Source organism: Phalacrocorax aristotelis, chromosome 6, assembly GCF_949628215.1.
Source record: "Phalacrocorax aristotelis chromosome 6, bGulAri2.1, whole genome shotgun sequence".
NCBI classification, from domain to species: domain Eukaryota; kingdom Metazoa; phylum Chordata; class Aves; order Suliformes; family Phalacrocoracidae; genus Phalacrocorax; species Phalacrocorax aristotelis.
The window spans coordinates 55472204-55488651 of record NC_134281.1 but is presented as its reverse complement, the minus strand read 5'-3'; the positions used below and the strand labels follow the sequence as shown (position 1 = coordinate 55488651).

Sequence of the window (16448 nt, the reverse complement as noted above, 5' to 3'; positions counted from 1 at the left end):
AATTATTCCAATTTAAAAGTCATGTTCTGTCAGTAAAATACTGCTCGGGGTGTTCACTGTTGTGGAAAACGTTAGTGTTGTTAGCTTACCGTTTAACAGTCACAGCTGTCTCTCTTGTATGATGTTTGATAACATACATTATCATTTGATGTTAACAACAGTTTGTGCTGTTTGAGTTTTCTTGAAGTTTATTTCCAAAGTATTGCCTGAACATTTGGTCGCACTTCCTGGATGAGACAAAGCATAAGGTCAGTTATGAGTCCCCTCTGCAGGCAGAGAACTGATGCGAGGCCGTTGTTTTTGCTCCTAGGTGGTAGGCCTGTATCGGCTATGTGGCTCAGCAGCGGTTAAGAAAGAGCTTCGAGAAGCGTTTGAGAGGGACAGCAAGGCTGTTACTCTTTGTGAAAGCCAATACCCAGATATTAATGTCATAACAGGTAATATGGTTACTTTTCTTTTCATATAGAATTGTGCTATGTTTGTAACGTCCCTTTTTAAAAGGTGAAATTGTGCTCTGAACTAGTTTTCTTCTGTCCTTTAACCAGCTGTTTACTGCTGCTTTGTATTGTTAAAGGTTAGGTGAGAATGAGTGCGGTAACCGTGGGGATGTGTAAATACCAAGGGGCAGTGATTTGGAGGGAGGAGGATACAGAAAGAGCTGCTTCCAGTAACTGCTGTACCAATTACAGAGGGAGGTGGAAGACTGAAAGGAGCCGAGGTTCCCTGAAGCAGGTTAAACCTCTGCTGTTGGTTTGCATTGGAGCGGATCTTGAAAAACTCGGTTGTGATCCCAGATGTGCGCTGTGCTGGTTGCTCTAGAGCGTGTGATCCAAGGGCCATCTTGGATCGACGCATTATCTTCCCTTTTTGTTGGAGATCGCAGGATTTTTGGAAACAGATTTCCCATCACCTTGCGCAGGCTAGTTAGAGCTGCAGGAAAGTGCCTTCCTTGATCATCTGCTTCTTTTAAAACATAATTAAATCACAGCTTTCTCCCGCTCACTGGAGCAGCCCTTTACTTGCTGTCACGCAGCAAGCTCCTGGCAAAGGTGAGGACGGGGAGCGCAGCACCAGCAGGTCTTGGGAAGCCCATCTGCATCAGCTCTTTACAGGAGTTGCACAGCACAACTGAAGCTAGTTGTTGAGGGTTGGTTTTTTTTGTTTGCTTAAAAGTGGAATGGTTTTATAACTATTGATACTTGTTATGTAAACCAAAGTCGCTCTAATTTCAGGCATCACTGAGTAAACCAATTGCTCTAGGAAATTAGGCAGGAGCATTTGTTCCCTACATATCCGGGGATGGAAAATGTAACAACAGTATCGGGGTATAAATCTTCTGTGCCAAAGCCCTTTCTGTAACATCCAACATCCAGCTGTATGGGACAATTCTGCCCTGTTTGGTGGTTTACCTCATTTCAGTGCATTGGGAATGAATTTTGTTCATTACCACTTCGTAATTATACAAGGTGGTATCAGCGGTTATTACTCGGTGATATTTACTGGGTTGAGTAAACCTTTTGGTGCAGAATGTCCAGCCAGTCGGTTCACTGTACTTGGGTTGGCTGGTTTCGGTGTTGGGGTCAGAGTTGCTCACAAGCACCGGTGTTCCCAGCAGCAGAAACTCGTGTTTGTGTTTCACCCTGATGGGGTGCACCCTTTGTAAAGAGGAGGCATGGAGTAGAAATAATAATATAAAAAGACTTCTTAAACTGGATAATTTTCTTCTCTTTACAAATAAATTAACAAGGAAAGAGTGGTGATAAATTCTAAGAGCAGATTGTTCCCTGAAATTATTGAAGTCCTGTTTTCTTCCCAGTTTTGTGAATTAACTCAGACGGGGAGGGGAGGGAACCCCCTCTGTTGCTTTCTGCCAAACAGCAGGAACTATATGATATTGACTTGTTAGCAGGCAAATGGCAAACTCCCATTTGGTTAATGCAAGCTTCTGGCAAATCTCAGGGTTGGGTGGGTTTTTTTGTTGTTTTTTTTTGTGTTTTTTTTTGGGGGGTGGGGTTGTTTTTTGGTTTTTGGTTTTGTTTTTTTTTTTTTTAGATTTTGGAATAATAAAAATGGCGTTGCACTCCCACAGTACAAGTAATCATTACAATAAAACAGTATTTGCAGGAACAGTTCAGGAATATCATGGGAAAGGGTATAGGAACTCAATTCTCATCCATATGCCAAAGAACCGGTAATATTTCATAAGCATTTTGATTTTCCTGACTACATGGTACACTCAGAACCAACCAGAACTGGCTGAAACCGAAGTCTGAACTGCGGGAGAGCTCAGTACTGATGCAAAGCCCTGGCAGGGGAACGGCACAGTCATGACTGATGTTTCCATCACAAGCTTATGATCCATTGATTAAACAGAAAATTGTACTTTGATTTTTCAATATACATTGCTGCAAGCCTCATTGGTGATGGTGAACTGGTGGCTCTGCGGGTCCTGCTGGACTCTTGGTCCTATTTTGGTTTGTACTACTGAAGGGTAATTTTTTGTACCCGGAATGTGTATTTTAAGAGTGAAAAGGCTACAGCCTTGGTCTCTCTCTTACAAAAGACTACTGGGTATGCTTTTTTTGTATGTGTTACGTTGCAAGAGCTGACTTACATCCTGCCTTCCTTACAAGGAAAAAATAGTTTTAAGAAATTACAGTAAAAAAAAAATTCCCCTGCTTCCCTGCAGCTGTGCTGTGTGATTGCCTTTATTAGAGTTGTTTTGAAAGGACTGAGTGCAGGGGTCCTGTGTGAGTTAGGGGGAGCAGGGAGGGAAGGGGTGTTTGTACCTGTAACTGCTGCTGGCTAAACTGCATCCCACTAACTGTAAACAGCGTGGTCGGGGCTGAACGGGGAACCTGCCGTTTTTGCTGACAGACCTGTGCTGGGAATAAAAGAGCCTGCAAAACCTCTGTCGCATATGCTTAGGGAGCTGGGTTGAGGAGGAATGTTGCCCCTGATGTGTTACTGCTCTGTTTGCAGTGCTGAGGCTGATGCACATGATTCATGCTTTTATAAGCCAAAACATGTGTTCCATAAAATATGAATCCTCAGCATAAATCTTGGCTGATTTGAAGAGAAGTGCCGCCTGTGTCCTTTTTGAAATTCGAGTAGCGCTGCTTTTCCAAAAGATTAAAAAGATTTTTTTTTTTCCCCTGACAGCTCTGTAAAGACTACAGAGTGAACATTTAATGATTAAATCTTGCCTGAGAAATGCTCTCGGGATTGGCACAGGCTTACACACAACTAAGTGTGCTCGTGGCTCCAGCCGAGGCGTGCAGCCAGCTTTCGGAACTGACCGATACTCATGTTGTTGCCTCATGTCTGTTCGCATCCACGTGAATTCATATCTCTGCATAAAGGATGCAATACTGTTAACAGTTCAGTGGGTTAGAAAAATGAGGAATTAGTGAAGTGGATGGCAATTTCTGCTCGCTGTCTAAATTTGTTGTGTGTGGTTGTGTCAAGGAGAATGTGCTAGTGGGCTGGCAGCAGCGGGAGCAGAGATTCGTGGAAAAAAAAAAATAACAGGAGCCTCTTACAGGGCCAATTTAGCTGAGTGAATAGCGGAAGGATTTAGAAAGGTCAAGGGGCATTCATGGCTCCCAAACTATCCTGTTATTCAGGGTTAAACAGGAGAAAGTCCTCTGGCAGGTAGTGGTTCTATGACTGTGGATGTTGTTACAGGAATTCCTACTAAATGATTATTAATAGATGGTTGTGAGGGTTTTCAACAGTGTAAGCTGATTGGATTATGACATACCGTATCTTACTGTAAACTGATTCTGATTTCAGCTCACCCCACACACACCCCCCCCAAAAATAAGCACAGTTGAAACAGCTGATAGAAGTCAGCATCTCTTGCTAGTGTTTTGCTTTCAGAAAAAGGAAAACATCCCAAACCGTGATGTACAGCACCAGCTTCAGCCACCTCTGTCTCATGGATACTGTAACCAGTTAATCCATGTAAGGAACACGGGCCTCTAAAATGTGGGGAGGAAGAAAAATTTGCTGGGGAGGGGGGAATATGACTAAGTCATTCAACAAAAACTAGCTGCTTAAGTGGAGCATTTAAAAAAGTAGCATATTGTTTTTAAAACAAACAAAAAAAACCCCAAACCACCAGAGGGAATATGTGTTCAGGAAAATATGTGGGTGGGTTGTTTGCATTTGGGGTTTTTTTTTTCCGTATTCCAGTTGGGAGGCTCCCATTTTAAGCACAGGGTGAGCTGTTAGGTGCTGTGTCGTGGTCTGCAGAGACAGAAGCTTTGCCTGGCTGCCCCGTGCCTTATGCTGGGCAGGGAAATGGTCTGGCAGCTCGGGGGGGTGATGCTTCCGTTAGCGCTGCTTGTGCAGCACGGCTTGAGTAGCTGCATTACTGCTAGGTGCAGTATTCTTTTGAAAATAAAAATATCTTATACAGGTAGAAGCCAACTTCTTGCATTCTGCGTGTGAGCATGGCTATGAAGGGTTAAATGTTAACTTTTGTTCCCTGTATTTTTTTAGAAACAACCTCATAACAAAGCTCACTGCTATACAGTTCAGTTTACAGCTAGGTTATAACAATTGAGTTCATAAAAACTGTTGCTTGGTTAAATAGCACGGTGTGATGGTATTTGCTGTGATTTGGGATTTTACAAGGCTGTGAGGAGTGCATACTAGAAAATCTCTACCTTTCCAACTTTGCCTTTTCAGAGGATGGGCTGCTTTGTTAATTACAGTACCCACTTGCAAAAAGGTTTTTTGTGTGGCTTTTTCGTTCTTTGTGTTTTGCGGGGTTTTTGGGGTGGTGGTTCTTTGGGTTTGTTTGTTTTGTTTGTTTTTTGTCAGTTGTGCTGGATACGCTGCTCCTGGAGAGCATCCTGCTGTATCCTCTCCAGGGGGCTGCTGTTAAAATTCTTAATCTTTTGGGTTTTTTTAAATTATTCTTACAATCACTGAAAACTCACTCAAACTGAAGTATCGGCCAGCCTCTAAAGCTGCTGCAAATGCGCAATTCTTTATTTGTTTGCACCTCTGGAAGGAACAGGGGTTAATGAGGCGCTTGCCTGGCTGTTGCATCCCCTAGAAGCAGCCTCTCCTCTAGCACATCTCCAGCTTCCGAACAGGCGCAGTACGACTCTGCAGCTGGGAGGGCTCAGTGCGTGGGTATCTTAGCCAGTGTCTCCTGTGGATGGGAATTATAGTTGTCACAGCAGAAGCAAGCGGTGTGCTGCGGGGACAGAGGACCCAGAGGCGGGGGGGAGTTGGTGTTTCCCTCCTGAGGGCGTCTGCCTGGTCTGTGCCTTGGTAGGTGAGAAAACGCCGTGCGCTTTGCCGAGCGTGGCGCTGGTGCTGAGGTGTCTGCTCTTAATTTCATAGCTGAAAATACATTTGTGGTGGGGTGGTCCCTGGCTGGTCACCAGGTGCCCGCCAAAGCCGCTCTGTCGCTTCCCTTCTCAGCTGGGCAGGGGACAGAAAATGTAACAAAAAGGCCCCTGGGTTGAGATAAGGACAGGGAGAGACCACCCAGCAGTTAATGTTGCAGGCAAAACAGACTCGAGGGAATTAGTTTAATGTATTACCAATCAAATCAGAGTAACGTAATGAGAAATAAAAACTAAATGTTAAAGCAGCTTCCCCCCACCTCTCCCTTCTTCCCAGGCCCAACTTCAATCCCAAATCCCCTACCTCCTCTCCTCCAGCAGCACAGGGGGACGAGGAATTGGGGTTGTGGTCAGTTCATCACACGCTGTCTCTGCCGCTCCTTCCTCCTCAGGGGGAGGGCTCCTCACACTCCTCCCCTGCTCCAGTGTGGGTCCCTTCCCCGGGGTGCAGTCCTTCAGGAACAGACTGCTCCAGCGTGGGTCCCCCATGGGGCCACAGGTCCTGTCAGGAGCCTGCTGCAGCGTGGGTTTCCCACAGGGTCACAGCCTCCTTCGGGCATCCACCTGCTCCAGCGTGGGGTCCTCCAGGGGCTGCAGGTGGACATCTGCTCCACCACTAACCGCCATGGGCTGCAGGGGCACAGCCTGCCTCACCATGGTCTTCACCACGGGCTGCAGGGGAATCTCAGCTCTGGCACCTGGAGCACCTTCTGCCCCTCCTTCTTCACTGGCCCTGCTGTCTGAAGGGTTGTTCCCCTCACGTATTCTCACTTCTCTCTCCGGATGCAGTTTCTGTGTGCGCAGCAGCTTTCCCCCTTCTTAACTATGTTATCCCAGCAGCGGTACCACCGTCGCTGATGGGCTCAGCCTTGGCTGGCGGTGGGTCCATCCTGGAGCTGGCTGGCACTGGCTCTGTTGGACATGGGGGAAGCTTCTAGCAGCTTCTCACAGAAGCCACCCCTGTAGCCCCCCTGCTACCAAAACCTTGCCACACAAACACTGAACAGAAAAATTAATTGCCAGTCATGTATGAAGGAGGAGGTGTCATCAGGCTGTGAGGACTTTGGTGTTTGCAGTTGCCCCTCTGCTTGGGCAGGAGGTGGACTGCTAAGAGCCCTTTTCTTGTCTCTCTCTCTCTCTCTCTCTCTCTCTCTGTCTCCCCCCCCCGATCAGGAGGGGAATCCCAGGCAGAGCTGCTCCTGGGGTACCTGCATGCACCCTTCTTTTCTGACTGTGATGCACCTTCCTGCCCTGTTTCAGTCCTTAGTTGCCCACGAGCTGCCTTGTGTGGGCTTGGAGAAGCTGTCAGAACTGTGAGGACAAGAGTGCTGGTGCTCCTGACCTCCCAAAAACACGGGAAAGTGAATCATAGAATGCCCTGAGCTGGAAGGGACCCGCAAGGACCTTCGAGTCCAGCTCCTGTCCCTGCACAGGACAGCCCCAAATTCACACCATGTCTCTGAGGGCGTTGTCCGAGAGCTTCCTGAATATCGCCAGGCTGGTGCCGTGATGCCTCCCTGGGGAGCCTGTGCCAGGGCTCCACCGCCCTCTGGGGGAAGAGCCTTTCCCTAATACCCAACCTAACCCTCCCCTGGCCCATCTCCCTGCCATTCCCTTGGGTCCTATCTGCAGCTTGTTAAAGGCAACTGTTCTTGTGTCTCTTGTGAAGGTGTCCTAAAGGATTACCTGCGAGAGCTACCCTCTCCCCTGATAACCAAGCAGCTCTACGAAGCAGTGTTGGATGCCATGGTGAAAAATCCCTTGAAAATGACAGCAAGTGGTTGTGAAAATGACCCGAGTGACTCTGAGCACACAGCAGCCCTTCTGGATTGCCTGCCAGATGTTGAGAAGGTGAGTGGCATTAGCAGGTTCAAGTAAATGGCATGCTTCAGAAAATAGAGAACATTTTCACACTAGTTATAAAATGTGTCAAAATGTGTACACCTGTTTCCTGACTTAAGGGTCCGCTTGGGTTTTTGATGTTCTGCAGCTTTGAAAATAATTCCATGCTGTGATTAACTGGAGGGTTTGCATTGCTGGATTTATTCGAGTTTGCATTTTGTGTTGTCTTTGTAACACTGAATGAAAAGCTGTGAGCGCTACTTTTACATTGCTAGATGTGAGATTATTCCCGTGTGGTGTCCTGCTCCATTTCTGTGGCGCGCTCTGATCTGTACGTTGTAATTACATGGGCAAATGGTTTCCTCATTCCGAAGCATATGCAAAAAAGCTTTGGCTTCCCGTGCTGTGCAGTGTAATAGTGCTGTGTGCTGTTACCTGCCAGATTCACCTCTGCAGAAAACCAGTCAGCCTGTGGGGGAGAGCGAGCGAGTAGCCTGCACAGTGCCTCTGAGTTACCTGGAAGCTTGTTGCGATGCTGAGGTCATATTGAGGGTTTCTTTATTTTTTAATATGCCTGGATCAGCTATACTGCTTCTGCAGCTTCTCTCCCCTCCCTGATGTCCCCCTTCCACTGTGAGAAAACTCATCCATGTAAAATGGAGATCAGGTAAGAAACAAGCTGAATTTTACCAGAAAGTCTGTCTTAACTAGGCTGCTCTGTGATAGCCTAATATAGCTTTTCTAATTCATCATTTAGATGTTCCATTGACGGGTGTTGGTGGAAGAACTATAGCTATCAGCCTTGATCTTCTCCCTCTAGAGCAGCTACGTTAGGATGTCAACACCACCTTCGTTTAGTGTTTTGTTTCCTGAGCAGTATTTTGTTCTTTCAGGCTACCCTGAAGATGCTGTTGGATCACCTGAAACTGGTGGCTTCTTACCACGAAGTAAATAAGATGACGTGCCAGAATTTAGCTGTATGTTTTGGGCCCGTGTTACTGAGCCAGAGACAGGAGACCACCAACCATAACAACAGAGTCTTCACAGACTCGGAAGAGCTTGCTAGTGCCCTGGACTTCAAAAAACACATAGAGGTTCTTCACTATTTGCTCCAGCTGTGGCCAGGTACTGTTTCATGAATCTGATCAAGGGAAAATGTCAAACCATTGCTGTATGTTTTTACTGTGTGACTATGGTAATTCACAGGATGACTGAGCAACATCGGAATTCTTAAAACACATTCTTAAAATTAATGGCATCGCCTATTAATCTAAAGAAATCATGACAATTTTATAACCTGTTCTTTGTTTAATGGCAAGTTTGTTGGTTTAGTTGTTTTCTTACCAGTTTGAGTATAATGTAAGAAGCAGTGAAGAGTGTTTTATGGGAGTAAAGACACCAGAAAAAACAAACCCGGTGACAGTAAGGTTTCTACATCTGAATTGGGGGGTTTTTGGGGTGGTGTTTTTTTGTTGTTGTTTGGTTTTGTTTTCTTCAGCTCTCCTGCTTTAACCATTCAGGATTATCTGTGTACGGAATTCACTAGTTGTTTGGTCTCCAAGATACCTGAAGGGTTACTTTATTTCTGCCCTTGCAATTTGGCAGAGTTGGGAACATCCTTACAGTAAGAGCTGTGCAACTTCTAGTTGTTTTTGCAGAGCTTGGCGTAAGGAGAAGTGTTTTTAAAACAAAACACCACAAAAAACCTAAATCAAACAAACAACAAAACCCAAAGCAAAACACCCTAAGTACCTTTTGGCTTCCACTTCCAAACTTAAGAAGTAACATTCGTTCACACAATTTGGGGTCAATTCTCAATAAGAAGGGAGGTGAACTACTTCTTTCTAATGGACTACTAAAGTAGACGTAAAGGTAACTATTTCTGCTAAGATCTGCCTTTCAAATGGGAAATAATTGCACGATGTTCACATCTCCCCTGGTATTCAGAGAGGTATGAGCCAGTGAAAACAGTCAGGGTGACATCTGGAGCGCTGGGTTTCAGCGTGTGGTGAATTCCCGTGCCTTGCTGCTGCTGAACCGCAGCCTTCTCTTGTGCAAGCACTGCCCGCAGTCAGGAGCAGACCAAGGTATTGCAGCTTTTCAGTTAAACAGGGAGAGTTTGAGGGTAATACTGTGAAACAACTTAACGCTGGATTAGTTTTGTTTTCAGGTAGTCTTTGGCCGAGCAGTTGTTGAAAGCTACCTAACCATGCAGAAGGCGGGTCTGTTGTGCTGTGCTGTGGTATCTTCCTTTTTCACAGTGGTCTGGCTAACAGTGTGGAGAACTGATCTGTTTGGTAATCTGAATAATTTAATACCCACTTCTCAAATTTGAGCAGTGTAAACCCTTAAATTCTTGAGGCTAAGAGAAGATTCAGCTCATCTGAACAGCTTCCCAGTTGTTCCCTTTTAGAACACAATAATTGCTCATGGGAAACTGCTGAATTTCTCCATCAATTGAAACATGAAATGGAATTCTAGTTAATCTAAATGAATAATATGTCTGGGTTTGTTTCTAAATTTATTTTATTTTTACTTGAAGAAGAAGAGGTCTGCTTTGTTTTATGGGAGACTTGGGGTCACCTGGGAAATGTGGAGGGTCATGAAGGGCCTGGCTTGGCAATATGGAATTACAGATGCTGTGGCTGCATTTGAGCCAACCAGGTGGACTCATTTAAAGAGTGTTTGGGGAAAAGTTTTTTTTTGTTTGGGGGTTTGGTGTTGTGTCCGCCCCCCCCACCCTCCCATCATCTCCCCCTGTTGAAACATTATCAAGGGAAATTGCCATTCCTAGCTAGGTTGTGTTTGAAGCATTTTATTCTGGAGGGCCCGGGAAAAGCTCCTGACATGTAAGCACGGGTCGGCAAAGACCTATATCTGCCAGATTCTATACAACAATTAAAAAAAAAAAGTGTCTGGATTTTTGTCTGTTGGTAGATACGAGGTATAAATGAATGTGCGCTAGCAGGCGAAGTGCAGGGTAGACACATGAACGTGTAGTCTTTGTCTTAGTAATTCATAATAAATTATGTAAGATGTATGGTCTTGCTGTTAATTAAAGGGGGGTTTATGATTACAAAAGGAGTATAGGATTCTACACTGTATCGTCACTATGCAGGTCATCTTAAACAGTAATACTTGTTTTTATCTAGAGACTTTTTTAAATTTGTAAGGTGGGTTTTTTTGGGGGGTCTGTTTTGTTTTGGGTTTTATTTTAATTATGAGAGAAAGAATTTTTGGGGAAGGTTTAACCCTTTCTTGGATAAAACTATGAAATATACAGGACAAGTGAAGCAAATGCAAAAGGAGAGAGTTGACTGTAAGCACACTAGACCAGCACAGTGTAATTGCCAGGTTTGTGGATGGCCCACTGAGTTCTTCCGAGTGCTCGAATATTTCTTGTGGTATATCAGGTACTGATTATTATAAAGAATATCCTGGGTGAGACAGTGATTTCAGCCATTGTGAGTTGCTACTTCAATCCTCTTACAACAGTTCCCACCCAGGGAGTATCGCTAGGCTCCTTCCTGCCGCCACAAACCTTGTTGGCGAGAGCTGCTGTCAGTCTGGGCGTGCTGGTGCTGTGCGGGCTGTAGTGGTCAGCAAGCCCCTCTGCCTCCCTGTATCTCTTAGCCATGGGAAAGGTGAGTTTGGAAGAAAGGTCAGTGTAGGCAAGTAATGTACTGGAGGAAAAAGACCCCAAACCCCAACAAGTATAGTCTCTGTTGTGTGGTCTAATTCCCCCAAATCTGACTTATAATAGTTTGCTCCTCGCATTAGGGATTGCTAGCCACTCCGCTCTGATTTTGAGCGGGCGAGTTGCTTCCCAGCTGCTCAGGCGCTGAAGGGATGTCACTGGCTGGGCAGCTTGAAGAGCTGCTTGTGCATGATGTCAATGGCAGCGCTTTTTACATTTTTTCCATACTCTGCTGACCTGATAGTGGCCGTGCCCTGCAGTCACCCCAGTGACAGCTGACCCTGCGGCTGTAACAAGCACACGCTGACCACGCTCTGGGTCGGCACCACTGGCAAGCTGCCGGCTGTTGGCTCCGCTCACTGCAGCCTCACGGAAACCTTCTCTGCCTGAAAATAAGAGCAAGAGGAGAGGTAGTTTGACCTATGGTGTCGCTTCATGATGGGCTTGAGGCAACTGAGGACGCTTCTGCTCCCTTGTCAGCTGCAGCTGGGCAGCCCTGAAGCTGCTGACCACCAAAAATGAAAAGCAGCTTTCAGTCAGGTCGGTGAGCCAGCACAGGAGAGAGGGGAAATGTGGGCAGAGGAAGGAGACCAAGAGCTGTTTGGGCAAAAAATACCACGCAGGAGCTTATCATAAAAACCTGGGGATGCTTATGGCATGGCTGCTGCAGGAAACAGAAGCAGGTAGGTGTAGCTCTGCCCATAGGAGTGTGTGTTACTGTAAAGGGGGCAGGAGTAGGGTAAGTAGTAGAGTTTTGCTTCACCTTGAAGAGAAGGCTGAACGCTGTCCCTCGGCTTGCAAGAGCTGTGCAGGACATTGTGCTAAAGGGAGGTAAAACACGAATGCAGACGTGAACAGGCAAACACCGTACAGTGTAAACAGAACAGTTGGACCCGATAGAAGGATCGCAGTCTGGTCCTTTACATTTAATCTCCTGTAGATTGAGACAGCTTGATAATCAACATGTTGTGCAATACTTCAATTTCCGTATTTTTTCAGCTGAAAACAAATACTCCTTGTTTGGTTAGACCATGTAGTACTGGCAAGTTATTGTTAACCCGTGGCTCTTCGTCTTCATGGGACATAGTCTAAACAGAAGGGCTTTGTTACGGTAAGAGGTGGGGGGAAAAAAGCAGTGATAGGTATTGCATGTTACTGTGCAAGACGTAAAGTAAGACTGAAATCCCCTGGAGGTACCTGTAATACAGACCCAGAAAGAGAAGCACTGGGCACATCTCGGGACTGAGCATTTGTGCTTGCATGTGAGGAGTCTAAGGAGTGGGTGAGATTGTGAACTGCGCAGGTTTGTGTGCACCAGGTTTTCAGTGGCGCACAGGAATAGACAGTCTCTGCTTCCAATTACAAGAGGTAATGGTCTGTTTAAAACAAAAAAGTTTTGCAGCTCAGACATCTGATAGGCACAGGTCAGTAAAAATATTTGTGCTGTTTACCGTAGGAAGCCGGTAACAGTGGAGGAGACTGTTAGTAACTTGTGCTGTATAACCGTGAGCTCAGGTAACATGACCATCAAACCTATTTGAGTGTTCGGCTGACATGGGGTTGTGGCTGCTTAGAAAAATAATGCATAATGCAAATGAGCTTCTTTTAATAGCGCAGAACACTAGGGCAAAAGAGAAACACAAGAGTTCAACTCTTGGTGCGTCTTGAGCTTCTCTTGGTGTTTCTCTGTGGTGGTATTTTTGTTGTGTTTTTTAACCTCTTTTGCTGTGCCTGCTTTCTGTTACTCTTTTAGCCTGGACGAAGCGTGTGAGCTGAGCTGTTTGCTTTTCTTTGACCCAGAGCCAGATGGTGATTAACTCATGCCGTGAATTTAATTGGTGCTCTGGGGGTTTCTACTTTTAGATAGGCTTTTCTCCGTCGCAGTTTGAATCTGGCATGAACCTTCAAAACTGAGCTTTTACAGTAGTTTTTTCTCATTATTTTCTATCAAACAGAGGCAGAAAACGTAGTGGCGGAATGTGTTGGCTGTAAGCTTGCATGTATTCATGCATGCTGTTAGCGTGTGACATCGAGGGAGGAGAGTGGGCATCTGTTGTGGACTTCTCTTGTTGCAGTACGGCTTCAGCCCTGACTCTGGTTTAACTTCTCTCTTCTAGTGCATCACTCGCTTGCCAAAGAACCCGCACATCTGAATGCATTTCCTGAGCACCCATCCTCCCTGAATTACCTGAGGCCCAAGAGGCAGAGACCTCAGATGCTGAATCTGAGCGGTACCGAGATGTCTGGGGTACTCAGACCAAGGCCAGCAGGTCTAGACAGCCCATCGAGCAACCGCTATGCTGGAGACTGGAGTAGTTGTGGGGAGAACTACTTCTTAAACCCAAAAGACTGCCTGAGTGAAGCAGACTATGATGACGTCCCTTCGGAAGGCACAGAGAGCGGGGATGACGGCAGCAAAGCCGAGGAGTCGGATGCCCTGGTAGGACACTCGCAGCCCATCCCCAGAGAGCACGCGTTCGAGAGCTATTTGACGATGCAAGCAATAGACTCTGCGGTGGATCACAGAGCAAACCTCAAAGACCTGCAGGAAAGTATTGATACTCTCATAGGAAACCTGGAAAGGGAACTCAACAAAAACAAGCTAAATATGAGTTACTAAATCCCGTCTTGTGTGACGCCTCCTCCTAGTGCCTCCGTGCCCCTCACCGGGCTTCCCACAGCCGTGTGAGGAGTGATGGTGCCCTTGAATGCCTTGCGGTAAGGCCACGACCCACGTGCGTTAACGAATTTTAAGCCATTCCGTTACACTTCTGCCTTTTTGTTAGAAGGTATTGGTCTGATTCTGGTGTTGGAGACAACCTTAGAGACCGTGAGGTGATTCCACATAGTGGCATTTCTCCCTAAAGATACGATGCACTTAGGTGGTCTGGGCAATACCTGGCAGAAGATAAAGCGACATCCCTGCTGTCGGCGGCAGCAGAACTCCTCATTCCTGAAACCCTAGCTCCGGTACAGATGTTCCTCTCGGAAGAGGATGAACGCTGCTTGGCCTGAGTTTTGCAGCATGGACTTCAGATAGACTTGTTTTACTATATATGCAATGGCTGCTATGACAAATGCTTTATATATATATAATATTTATATATATAGTTTTAATTGTACAAATATTAATGTATTCCTGTATTAACGCTTTTCAATAATTATTTAAACAAGCAAAATTTAAATATTTTTCTAACCTTGTTTGTAAATACCTATGTATAAATGTGCATGTGTCTGTAGCCACCTTTGGAAAGGAGAGATGTCTCAGAGATAGGAAACGTCCCCGTTTCTAGGAAGATGTGTTCAGGGGTGCCGGGAGGAAGTTACCCCTTGGGTAACACAGCGTTTGATTTATGCACAGAAACATGGCCAGAGAGAAGGCAGGGTCAATGATTAATATAAATGCCCCTGTGTGTTGCAGGGGCATCGGTTCGCGGGTGCTGACTGTTCAATCTCTCGCACACCCACCACCCTTTCTCTGTTTTTTTCTTTTTTTTCTTCTTTTTCTTTTTTGGGGTTCCCCCCCCCCCCAATGTCTTTTTCATGTATAAAGAAGATCTGGAAAATAGTTACTTTTCAAAAAATACTTCTGGTTTGTCCTTGTAGCCTGTTCCTTTATTCTTGATGTTTCAATACTTTTTTTTTTTTTCCTCTCCAGAGTTTCATCTATTTTTGTTGAGGTACGTATGGCTGCTGGGAGTTAGATGTGTTTGAGCCCTCTCTGAAGGGCTGTGGCGCTGGAGGCGCAAGGCTCTGCGGAAAGGCAGTTACTTTTTTCTCTTGAGTATTTTTTTTCCCCTCCAATTAATCTCCCAAAACCAGTAACCTGAGTTGTTACGTGAGGTTGAATGGGTTGAGTGATGTTACTCCTGGGGAGTTTGGGTGGGGTGGCAGTTCCCTGTCACCTTATTAGACTCAGCTCTCACCAGCTTCTCAGATCATCTTTTGTCTTTAGTAATTTATGGTGAGTAATTAAACATTTCATGTTAAGGAAACACATTCTTGGTTTAATTAAAAATAGTTAACAAAGCGCATACAGATGTTTTGAGAGTCCCTCCAACCCAAAGGAGATCAGAGTCATTCCTTGTCCTTCGCAGGTCGCCCCCAGTGAGGAAGGGGGGATTTGGGCAGGTGGGGGCGAGAGGGTTATGTGTTTTGAGGGGTCAAACACTGTCAGCAGGGTAGAACTTAATTCCCTTCACCTTTTTGGTACAATGTTGGCACCTCGCCATGGCTGTCCATTCCCTCTGTGGGTAAGTGCTTTCCTGCTAACCCGTACTTCCTTATATTGCTTAATTAAAGAGTTATTTATTTATGGTAGCAAGGAGTTAAGAATTGCTATGGCAAACTTCACCCCTCTTTTCTAAGGAATTATTTTAGCATGGTTTCAAATGGTTTATTCAATCTCATTAATTTATTTTTTCTAAGTGTTAAAAGATGCGAAACAATTATTGCAATATAATGATAATGTATGAAAATGTAAATTTAACCTGAAGCATTTATCACAAATCGATGTATTTTTTTAAACTTTTATACCTACAGAATGTGCATACTTTTTAAGCTATAAATTTAAATTCTAAATAAAATTTGAATTAAGGACAAAATTTGACTAAGCCTAGCTAGTGATCATTTAAGCCTGCCTAAGTTGATGCCATCCATTTGCAGTGGCTGCACATGTGAATTACTTCAATACAGACATTTAGCTTTTCAGAAGATGTTTTGTTCTGTTATCATTTCTAGATTGACCCAACATTTCAGTTATGGAATTAAACAGAAAACCAAAGCAGGACTCAATTTAAATCCAAAAGGACTCACACTTCAAGGACGTTGTCAAACCGGTGTTGTGGCAGCATTTCTCCTTCTGTTGCAGGACGCTGATGCGTTTGAACATAGCCTGGCTTCTGCACTGGGTGTGTGGATGCGTTAGCACTAGTTGGAAGATGTTTGCATTAGAAGTTGCTTGATAAATGATATATTAAGTTTTCATTGTCTAATAACCTAGGTGATGCAAGTGAGCACCTTTCTGAAGAAGTGTAAGCTTTTTCTAGAGGAGGGTTCTGTAACTCAGTGCAGCACTGCGCTGCCTTGTCAGCTTTAATGTTTTAACCTTACAACAAGGGAAATTAATGACTTGATAAACTGTATTAATGTTAATATTATTAATTAAAATATAGTAAAGTGTTGGCACTCAAATGAGACATTTGCTGTTAATCTAGTTAAAAAGTTTGTAGAACATGTTTCGTACCTTAGAAAACCTCATTTAACGAGACATTTTGCAAGTGGTATTTTTGTTATATGTTGTCCCTTATATATATTCCTATAGTTGTTATATTTCATATAATTATTTATATAATCTGGTCAAGTTGCATCCTTCTTATGATTGTTACAGACCCTTAGGGAACAGGAGTAGTGTGGGAATTACCCTAATCTAGAAACACTAAATTGGGAGATGAGAACAACCTGCTTCTACCAAAGTAATAATGAACATTTTTATACAACAGAGCAGCCTCGGGCTGTGCAGAGCTGCTGTTGAACCCCATGGG

At 44.8% G+C, this 16448-nt stretch overlaps 1 protein-coding gene across 1 annotated transcript in view; it reads left to right on the top strand.

The window, feature by feature from the left end:
* The window catches only part of SYDE2 (synapse defective Rho GTPase homolog 2), a 33538-nt gene extending 18024 nt beyond the window's left edge, over window positions 1–15514 (top strand). The window contains exons 4-7 of the mRNA XM_075098048.1: window positions 311–437; window positions 7036–7217; window positions 8102–8333; window positions 13023–15514. Coding sequence (XP_074954149.1) covers window positions 311–437; window positions 7036–7217; window positions 8102–8333; window positions 13023–13525 — 1044 coding nt within the window. The 3' untranslated portion in view covers window positions 13526–15514. The remainder of the gene's footprint in view (window positions 1–310; window positions 438–7035; window positions 7218–8101; window positions 8334–13022) is intronic.
* Window positions 15515–16448: the final 934 nt, after the last annotated feature.